General features: G+C 33.4%; 1 protein-coding gene across 2 annotated transcripts; it reads left to right on the top strand.

Annotated features, from left to right (window-relative positions):
• The first annotated feature begins 1,705 nt into the window (after positions 1–1,705).
• LOC109003629 (BTB/POZ domain-containing protein At5g47800-like) lies at positions 1,706–7,569 on the top strand. Of its 2 annotated transcripts, XM_018981858.2 has the most exons (6): positions 1,706–2,013; positions 4,177–4,325; positions 4,470–4,539; positions 5,464–5,862; positions 5,953–6,693; positions 6,853–7,569. In XM_018981858.2, exons 2-6 carry the CDS (start codon positions 4,267–4,269, stop codon positions 7,378–7,380), a joined length of 1,797 nt encoding a protein of 598 aa, XP_018837403.1. In that variant the 5' UTR covers positions 1,706–2,013; positions 4,177–4,266; the 3' UTR covers positions 7,381–7,569. The 2 variants fall into 2 exon arrangements, with proteins under 2 accessions (XP_018837403.1, XP_035544975.1); XM_035689082.1 differs by lacking the exon at positions 1,706–2,013 and having other exon boundaries at positions 3,920–4,325.
• Positions 7,570–11,489: the final 3,920 nt, after the last annotated feature.

Genomic DNA, 11,489 nt, shown 5'->3' with positions numbered 1-11,489 from the left:
CACTAGTTTTTGCGTTAATCCAAAGAGTACTAGTTACTAAGAAAGATTCAACTCGATCCGTTTGGATAGTGAGATGAGAATAGATGAGTTGAGATGATTTATAAATAGTAGTGAAATTATTAGTTAAAATTAGATGAGATAAGGTGAATGGTTTCATCTCACCTCTGTATCCAAACCGATATTTTAATTTTAATTTTTTTAAAAAACAAAGAATTTCATATCAAAGCTAGCTCACATTATATATATGGTGGGAGCTGCTCCCTCGATCGTACGATAGATGGTATCAATAAATACCCTAATGCTACAGATCACAGAATGAGCAAAGCCCAAAACAATACAAAAACACCTCAAATATGTACAACCGGCCAACTTCTTCAAAGTTAAATTATCTTTTACATTCAAGAAAATTATTTATTTACGACCAGTTAATTCCAGCGAAATAATTATTTATAACTAAAATTAGTTACAAATAATCTTTTAGTTGCAATAAATTGATCACAAAAATCTATTTTTCTTGTAATGATTTTAGCACATTAGTGTTACGAAAGAATAGAGACCCGAAGTCTAAGGACCCCAAATGATTCCAATCCATGACAACTATATATATATATATATATATATATATATATATATCATGATCATCCTCAGCAACTGATCAACATAGTATATTTATTTTGAGAAATAATTTAGCCACAAAGAAATTACATAAAAATAAACATACAAACTGACGTAACTTTATGTGATACGTTAGATTATAAAATCATTTTTATTATAAAATAGATCTAACCGACCACATAAAATTATATCAGTTTATAGATTTATTTTTACCTAACAATACTTTTATGTTTGTAGCAATTCTCCTTTATTTCAACTTAGATACATTGCATAATCTCAATGCTTTAAGTTAGTACAGCCACTTTGAGCATAAGTAGGATACATCAACAAAGTTGTCTCAACAGTTAGCTGGCGCGTCTCCTTCGAATTGGATGGGATTGAAGGGATTGGTGGGCTTAGCTTCTTCTCCCCGTAATTTACATAGAAATCGTGTGGGACATCCAAACACAATCTCTTAGGAAAAACTAAAATCAATGAGAGAAGATTCGTGCACGTGATAATATATATATAGCACACGAACACAAAGAAACATACACGCATGGAAGTTGACAGAACGCGGTGATGGGCAGGGAAGAAGAAGTAGTTGCCTGTGTTGGGCCTCCAAAACAACAAACACAGAAAGCCAGAGAAATCCCATCAGGATGATGTCGCAGACGGTACAGGACAAGACACGTGGCCGACATGCAGATCAAGGAGACCTATGGATCGGGGAAGAATATCGGAGAAGATAGTGGGGGGAAGCATGATGAGAGGATGAACAGGAGAGGTCAATCTTGGACCCCACCATAAGAGCACCATGCATGCTTTTTTGTGAATTCAACCGCGGAGCACAGATTTCTCAAGCTCTTGGGGGCCGGGGAGAAAAAAGAGAAGAGACAGCTGCTTCCCTTTTCTATTCCATTTCTATTCGGTTCAAGCGGCTTATCATAATATGCTTTTGATACATTACCACGTTGACTAATACCAACCAGCCACTCTCTCTCTCTCTCTCTCTCTCTCTCTCCCTCTCCTTTCCAATAGTACTCTTGGTGGCACACTGGGGGGCCTCGTTTTTATCTGTTTGGCGTGCCTCACTGGCTGATTTTACAGAAACCCATTGGCCTCTCTCTCTCTCTCCAAGGATCATAATATCATATGCATGAAACCAATTCGACGTCCGAATGAATGCATCTCATGCTCATGTCGGCTGATGCTTATGTATGTATATATGTTTCTCATGACTTTAAACCCCCATATAGTAGTGCTTTTCGCAGCTTCACCTGCTCGCTTTCTCAACTTGGTGCTTTCATGGACGTTGGAGTTCAAAGGCCAGGCTAAATTTACAGCCTTCTCAATTGTAAATTAAACATTAATGCTTTCTTGGCATCAAAGTACACGAACATCGATCAGATATTTGTGGTACGTCTCTCTTCCCATCTGTCCCCTCCTCCCTTCTCTTCTTCAGTTTATCAATTGTCAAAGTATTAATTTCCAGTATCAGTTGAACAATCAGGCCCACTGCTGGCCGGATAACTCTCTAGTTCTTACTAGGTCTTATTATTGAATCCTACACCACAACAAACCAAAAGCTCAAGGTTCTTTTTCGTTCTGTTATACAGATCATGAAAGATTCTTCTACCCTTTGCTAGCCAGATAAAATAAGCAGCAGATAAAAATTCCAAAAGAATATAGACAAAAATAAATTTAAAGCACTACTGGATCTTTCTTTTGGAGGGGGGGAGCTTGAAGTAGGTTCTTTAATTAGGCTATAAAGACCATAGCGAGTGGCATCCAATCATCCAACTTTGATTATGTATGCATGCAGAGATCGTCGAGCTTGTCTTTCCAGAAGCAATATTACTTTTACCTGAGTTTTCATGTTCTTCATATAATATACTGAGATAATCAGCCTTTCGAGGCTGCCGCGCGCTAGCTAGCTAGCTATACTTTCGTGCTTGGAATAAAAATCTCAATGGCTGATCTTTCCAATTATCTGATAAAGAAGTATTGGGTGTGTGCCACGTTAGCACTGTAGGTGCTCCTTTCTTTTGCCACGATTTGTCTGCAAAAGTAGAGACCAGTATTAACACTAGGTTAGATTTTTACAAAGAAGTGGTGATAAATGCAGCTGGACCAACATCCCATTATAACCCCCCCTTGGAAGAACTATAGAACAACATGAGAAGATTCTTCTTTTAATTTTCCTTTTTGCTTTTTCAATTTTCTATCTTCTGTTGATTGGGTAGTAGGAAAATTACTTGTTTTTTTACTCTCTTTTCCAAGAAACTTAAAAGCAGGGGCGTACTTGCCCAGAAACCATCTATGAATATTATATATAGTTTCATACTGTTTTGATGATAATCATGATTCATGTAGTTGGAGGTACTGTTAAAAGTTGAAAAAAGAAAAATTGGTTGCACCCCTATGATCATCATTTCTCTAAGAGTACTTGAGAGAGCATATTATATAGATCTCTGAAAAGTAGTATTAATAATGGCCATCAGCCAAAATGGATTTTTAGAGTTACATCAAATCATATCATATAGAGTAGATCATAGACTTATCTTGACTCAAAGTTCCACGTAACCCCACCATAATTTTTTTTTTTCTGTATTAAAATAGTAAAAATCTGTCATGTCTATAAGCAATGCTAGATAAAAATGATCTCGGACGACGTACAAGTTCAAAGCATTAATGCACAAGTTGCACAATGATTAATACTAATTGATAAAGGGTGGCCTTAGAGATAGCCGCATTGTACAAGCAAGTTGAGTTTCAAATTCTTGATTTTAATTATGCCGATCGAGGTGCTTATCAAGATTGGAATTTATACCCTTTATCAGCACCCTTTCATGAGCTTCAAAACCTTGTCTTTCATCATGATCGACTCTACTATTTTTCTCTTTTAATTACTTCCAATCAATTTTCTTTTCCTTTTTTTTTTTACATTTTTATTTTATTTTTCCGAATTTACATGTATGCATGCCGCGATCGGGCAATTATAAGTTTATTCGAATATGTGTCAGAGTTTTCATTATAAGAAAATTTTTTATTTGTAACTAATTATTTCTTATAAAAATAATTATTTTTTATTAAAATGAGTCTATTTTCATTATAAATAGTCATTTTCGTCTTAAATAATCCGTTATAAATATTATTTTTTTTTAGTGAATTTTGCAGGTATGTTTTGGATCACAGTTTTGTCAAGACTCAAAACTGGATAATTACCAGCTCTTTTCCAATTGGATTTTAGTTTTAATTTTACAAGCCTTTCAAACAATTTTCTTTCTAATCTCAACTGCAATGAAATCTGACCTTGGAGTCATTATGATCTGAAGTGAGTTTCTTTCCAAAAGATTTAATTCCCAGATATGATGATATCACTGCTCTGATGAATTTTGTGAATCACGTGTCCACTTATTTTCATGCATCCATTAATTGCATGCCAAGTGTTCTTGCTTCTTTCTTTCTTTGTTTTGATCTTCTTCATTCTGACACTCGTTTCTCCATCATTAAATATGACAACATGATCATCTGTATTTTTTGACTCTGGCCTGGCTTTCAATTGAAATCATGCATCAGGAAAGGGCACACATTCCAAATTCGTGATATATATGAGCAGGAAGGACTGAACGAGATCTTTTCATAAGAAAGAAAACACACCTTCATAAAATGAAGTTTATGAAACTTGGCATAAGGCCAGATACCTTTTACACCGAAGAAGCAACCAGGTTTGGATCATCGTCATCTATTATATATCAACTTAAAATATTATTTGTATGCTGAAATTGATAACGAAGCTGCTGTGTTCAGGAATGTGTTTCATTTTTGAAGGATGAAACTGATCAGAGAATTTGTTTCCCTAATGCATGCAGGACCCTGATCTCTGATTTACGTGGCGATATTGTGATTCAAATTAATGATACCAGCTATCTCCTCCATAAGGTATGAACAATAAGAAATCCAGCTTGATCAAGTCTCTTTCAGTGAAAAATATAATGATAGTTTAATTTGTATTTCTGTTCTTACAGTGATGAAATGATTTTTTTTTTTTTCCATGTATTCCCTCCTGCATGTTTCCCATTCAAACTCAAGTGCTTTCCAAGATTCAGATTGAAAAAGTAGAGATTACATTTTACATGCTATGCACATGACATGCACGATGCAGCAAGTCAATTAGTATCTGATCAGGCGATCATGAACCGAAAGTGAAAAATGAATATATATATATATATATAGGAAAGTGCTTGATGATATTTCGGGATGTTTTGAAGTTGGAAGGGAGAAGTTCTGGCATTTTATATTGATCTTAATATAAAATCACCGCTCAAAACTTCAAGAAATAGATAGATTTAATTATTTATATTATATTTTTAACATTTACTTGTGGGTGGTCCAACACGTGAAATATTTAATTAAATGTGATAGAGTATAGAGTCAAGGTTTGAGTTCAAGATCTCTACTTTGATACCATATGAAATCAATACTTGTTTCGAAAGTTTAACCTGATGGAAAGAGGTGGATTTAATATTATTAACACTTAATGGACTCAAATTGTAACATCGACTAGTACTTTTTAAAGCATAGGCTCAAAAGGTGGTTTGAACTTTTTTCTTGAATCGTTAAATGGTATTGGAATCAATTCCAACAGAAAGTGTGGGACTTGAGCCCGGCTACCTATGATGGAATGACTGTACAAGAATGTCATGAGTTTGAGTTTGAAGTTGAAGTTGAAGATGACGTTTCAGGATCTTCAGGTTCTTATGGGTTCCCTGAAGAGGACTGTTGTTGATTGTGCTAATGCTGTTTCGCTTCTTTTTTAGTCACTGTTGCTTAGATTCTTGTTAATTGTGTTGGTCTTACCTGCAGTTTCCACTGCTTCCAAAGTGTGGACTCTTACAACGGCTTTGCTCAGAGGCTGGCGATTCCAACAACGTTACAGTTGAGCTTCATGATCTTCCTGGAGGGGAAGAGGCTTTTGAACTGTGTGCTAAGTTTTGCTATGGGATTACCATTAATGTCAGTGCTCGCAACTTTGTACCAGCATTCTGTGCTGCTAAATTTCTTAGAATGAATGAATCTGTAGAGAAGGGGAACTTGGTTCTCAAACTTGAGGCTTTCTTCACTTCATGCATTTTGGAAGGTTGGAAGGACTCTATTGTTACACTCCAAAGCACATCCAATTTACCTGAGTGGTCTGAGACCTATGGAATCACCAGAAAATGCATCGATTCCATCGTTGAGAAAGTCCTCACACCCCCATCAAAGGTGAACAGTTTTACTTCTTTTCTTCCCCATTCTAAGATGATGGAAGTTAAGATTTTGTTCTTCTTTAGATTTCTTAAAATCTCTTTGCAGGTTGCATGGTCCTACACTTACACTAGGCCCGGTTACACCAAGAAAAGCCGACATTCTGTTCCGAGGGACTGGTGGACAGAGGATATCTCCGACCTTGACATAGACATGTTCCGCTGTATCATCACTGCCATCAAAGCAACATGTATAATGCCACCACAGCTTATTGGTGAAGCCTTGCATGTCTATGCCTGTCGCTGGTTACCAGACACAACAAAGAAGAGTCCTCTAGAAGGTTTAGTGCCTCAAACTGAAGGACTCAAGGAGAAAAATTGGCTAGTTCTTGGAACTATAGTGAGCTTGATTCCCGGAGACCGAGGATCAGTTTCAGTTGGCTTTTTGCTAAGGCTTCTTAGCATAGCATATTATATTGGAGCCTCACCAGTGACAAAATCAGAGCTCATAAGGAGATGCAGTCTGCAATTTGAGGAGGCAACAATGAGTGACTTGCTCTTTCCCTTGCACTCAACCTCTGAGGGGCACTCTTATGATGTTGACTTAGTTGTGGCAGTGTTAGAAAGCTTAGTGGTGCTATGGAGAAGACAGCCCCCTACAGCTGCAGAAAATAGACATTTTTTGGGCTCCATCAGGAAGGTTGGGAAGCTCATTGATTCTTATATTCAAGTGGTTGTAAAGGATGTCAACATGCCGGTTTCAAAAATAGTATCACTTGCTGAAGCACTACCTGATATTGCGAGGCCAGAACACGATGACCTTTACAAGGCAATCAACATTTATCTAAAGGTATGGATTCAAAACACAGGCTAAGTGAAGGATTGATGAGAACAAACTTGCCATGAACTTCCAAATTATTTTAAGTCCTAATGCCATGAGATGCAAGGCAATATGATTCTTGATTAATGATGTCTAGCACATCCTCAATGTGTTTCAATGTATTTACAGGAGCACCCTGATCTGAGTAAAGCAGACAGAAAGCGCCTCTGCCGAAGTCTAGACTGCCAAAAGCTATCTCCAGAAGTACGTGCCCATGCTGTCAAAAACGAACGGCTACCATTAAGAACTGTGGTGCAAGTCCTCTTTTTTGAGCAAGAGAGGGGTTCCAAGGAAACCAATCACAAGCTACTTCTCCCGGAGCTGATTCGTAGAGGAACGCAGGTACTAACTACAGGAAACGATGAGGGTAAGCTAAAAGGAGATCCAGATGAAAAACTTAGTCGAAGGGAGGGCCCTGGAAGAACCACCATTGCCAGAACCAGTGAAAGGGATCAACAAAAAATGAAGAGATCAGATGGTAAGTTGCCACTAGCATTGGAAAGAAAGTTGGCCATTTCTGAAATTGAGGAAGTGGAGTCAGTGAAGAAGAAGGAAATAAGAGAAGAAGGAATATCCCGGAGAAAACTGGAGCCTAAGAAGATTGTATCAAAGGGAAGCAGATCAGACCATAGCCAGGACAAAGTCAGAGACAGATAGTAAATGAAAATCATCTTGTTTCTCCTTCAACTTTTACTGTAATAGTGTAATTGGCCTTTTGTTATGTTACTAAAAATGCTGTTCTTTTTAGAAGTGTATAAGCCGTTTGCATCATTTGTGTTCATAGAAAGTTATTGTTAAGCTATCTATCAGAAGCTCCATATCACTGCTTCACTGCTATCTAGAAGAATGGTCTCATTTGTTTTCACAAACTATTTCATTTCATCTCATCTCACTTAATCATTACAATTTTTTCAAACTCCTACATAAAATACAATAAACAATTCAACTTTTTCAAATCCTTAAAAAAATTATATTAAAAAATTATATTCTAACTATATTTTACTCAACATTCAACTTTCATATATCCCATCTGTGTAAACAAACAAGTAAATCAATTTCCAAGGCTCCATTTAGAAATATTATTATTCAAACCTTTTTACAGAGACGACAATACCTGAATCTCCAAAGTTTGCCTGAATTTGAAGACAATTATGTTGAGTGCATATATCCTGGTTTGGCAAGTGGAATGAGATACAAAATTCTCATCTCATCTTATCTCATCATTACAACTTTTTTAAATTTCTACATAAAATATAATAAACAATTCAACTTTTTCAAATCTCAATTTAACTTTTTCAAATTTCAAAACAATAATAATATTAAAAAATAATATTTTAAATTTTTATCTAAAACTAAAATTCTTATCTCACTCTTTAAACTTGTTGTAAAGTATATATCATAGCCAACTAAAGAAATTTAAAAACAAGTTACAAAGGGGAAAAAAATACCACTGTAGACATCTTTCTTTCATAGCCAAGGGGCTCTAGCTGATTATTATTATTTTTTCTCATATGAAACATCAACTTCTCATTAGTGAAATAAAACATTACAACTGTTGGTCAACCCAAATTGGCTGCCGAATACATGTTGGAAAACTTTCCCACCAAACATTAATATCTTGAACATTACAAGCAAACCTTGCAAGTTTATCAGATTCTCTAAAAGCATGAAGGATTGAACAACTTGGAAACCTGTTCTAGCTTAGAGCATTTTTATTGGATTAGTTAAAATTAAAGGACATTTTTAATAAATATAAGATAAATTTGACTTTTGACTATTCTATTCACATAAATCTCCACATGGAAATATTTATTTTTTCATTATATAACAATAAAATAATATAAGATGAATTTGATTTTTATTATTCACATCAAATCTTCACATTAGATTATACATTTATTCATTATATAGTAATGAATAACTAATAATTTCAAAAATATTTAATTTTTTTAATTATTAATTTATTTTATTTTATCATATTTTACTATTATACTTATTATATATTAATTAATAATCATATTCTTATTAAATTAATATATCACTAATTCAAATTAATATATCAATTGTAATAAAATATGCGATAGAAATAAATATGTATTGATGTATGTACAATAATTTTTAAATTTGAAAAAACTTTTGAAAGTCACTGTAGCTACATTTCAAATATTTAGAATTTTAGCTAATTCATTGTGAGCATATTTTACTCTCTAATAGCTAAATACTCAATGGATTTAACTTTTAGTTAATCCAACGAGAGTGCTCTGGGTTTGAGTTTTTACAAAATCTTGGGTTCCTATTGAAGTATGTATTTATGGTTGATGGCCAATAAACTAAATTGATTTCCAAGCACTATGTTAAGAAATATTATTATCGGAGTAATGCTATATACGATTTTAGGATGTGTAAGTCTAGCGCATTTCTCTTTAAAAAAATTAAGGACCCATCATTAAAAATTGAATGTTTTCATGTGGGTCTTAAAATTATCCACTTTGATCAAAGAAAGTACATAATATTTGTACACTCTAATCTAAGACTATACAAATCATTTTTCTTATTATCCGGACTTTTTCACAGAGATGACGTACCCAAATCCCCATAGGTTACCTAAATTCGATGACAATTATGTTGAGTGCACATTCCATAATTAAAGTATATATCATAGCCAACTGAAAATAATTTCAAAGAAAAAAATACCGATGTATACATCTTTCTTTCATGAGTGGTGTTAGAAGAGATGGACTGACTGATTGAAATTATGCCTTATTTTGAAAATTGGTTTGGCCAAGGGGCCCTACCTGATAGGGTTGAGGTTGCACAAAATCTCTGGCTTCTTGTTGAAGTATTTATGGTTGATGGTTGATAGATCGATTTCCAAGCGCTCTGTTCGAGTAATATTAGATACAATTTTAAAATATGTAAGTCTCTCATATTTATTTAAAAAAAAAATTGAGGCCCATTATTAAAAATTTGATTTGTTTATGTAGGAACCAAATTTTTTCATTTTTTTTTTAAAGAAATACATGAGACTTGTTCATTTTAAGACTGTAAAAATCATTTTTTTTTTATTATTCAGACACTTTCATAGAGACAACGTATCCAAATTCCTGTAATTAGCCTCAATTGGATAACAATTATGTTAAGTGCACATCCCCGTATGCAAGAAATTTAAAAAGAAGTTCAAAGAAAAAAAAAAATCACTGTAAACATCTTTATTTCATAAGTGGAGGTAGAAGAGATGGAGTGGCTGATTTAAACAAATTCTCCCTAGTAAGCAAATTCTCCCTAGTTTTAAAATTGGTTTGGCCAAGGGGCTCTAGCTTATAGGTATTGAGGTTATACAAAATCTTGGGTTGTTGTTGAAACATGTCTTCATGGTTGATGGCTAATAGACTAAGTCTCGGTTTGGATTGAAAATTCATCTCAATTCATCTCATCTCATCTCATGATTATCAATTTTTTTAAATTCTCACATAAAATATAATAAATAATTTAACTTTTTCAAATCTCAAAATAATAATAATATTAAAAAATAATATTATAATAATATTATTATCCAAGTAATACTAGATATAGTTTTAGAATATACAAGTCTCGCACATTTTTCTTAAAAATAATCGATAGCCCATCACTAAAAAATTAATTTTTTCATATAAATCTCAGATTTATCCATTTTTTTTTTTAAAAAAACTTGTATACTCTAAAACTGTACAAATTATTTTCCTTATTATCCAGACATTTTCATAAAGACAACGTACCCAAATCCCCATAGTTAGCTTGAGTTTGATGATAATTATGTTGAGTGCACATCCCTTAACTAAAGTATATATCATAGCCAACTAAAAAAAAAATTAAAAAGAAGTTCAAAGAAAAAAAATACTACTGTAGACATCTTTCTTTCACAGTGGAGGTAAAAGAGATGGAATGACTGATTGAACAAATTCTGCCTAGTTTGAAAATTGGTTTGGCCAAGGAGCTCTCTAACTGATAGGTTTGACTTTTGATGTCTTTTATGGTTTATGGCTGGAATGTTCATACTGGCTGGAATGTTCATACTTAAAAAAACTTGGCCAGCTTATGACGTAATAAAATATTTACATGATATAATTTAAATAAAAAAAATTATAAATTAAATTTTATTATTTAAATAATATAGATATTATAAAAAAAAGTGATAATAGCACAAAATTTATTTAAATAGTAAAATAGTTTATGAATAGTATTGAGATTATTAATTAAAATTAGATAAAATGAAATGAGACGGAGATATTTGGATTCAAAACCTACATGAACTCTTCTCATATCATAATTATAATTTTCTCAAATTTCCATACAAAATATAACAAACAATTCAATTTTTTCAAATCTTAAAATAACTTTTCTAAATTCTCACACTAAATATAATAAATAATTTAATTTTTATTTTACTATTTACAAATCATCTCAATCCATCTCAACTTATCTCTGAATAAAATATTACCCTCTATCCAAACCGACTCTAACTGTCAACAAAGTTTCAATTTTTAATAGTTTTAAGAGGGTAATGCCTCAATTTTGATCATTTGAATGGAAAGTGTATTCATCCCTTTTGTTTAATTTGTTAAAAAAAAGAAAAAAGAAGAGAAAAAAAGTAAAACAGGAAGTTGAACTTCCAACTCATGCAAAAAGCAAAAAGGATTACGAATATCCTGAGACGGATTTACCTACCTATCTCCATTGACACGGACCACCTACCTCTAACGGTCTCAACTCCACGTGATCACTGAAGT

Source organism: Juglans regia, chromosome 4, assembly GCF_001411555.2.
Source record: "Juglans regia cultivar Chandler chromosome 4, Walnut 2.0, whole genome shotgun sequence".
Taxonomy (NCBI): Eukaryota; Viridiplantae; Streptophyta; class Magnoliopsida; order Fagales; family Juglandaceae; genus Juglans; species Juglans regia.
The sequence above is the reverse complement of the archived record's forward strand: the minus strand, read 5'-3'. Positions and strand labels throughout refer to the sequence as shown.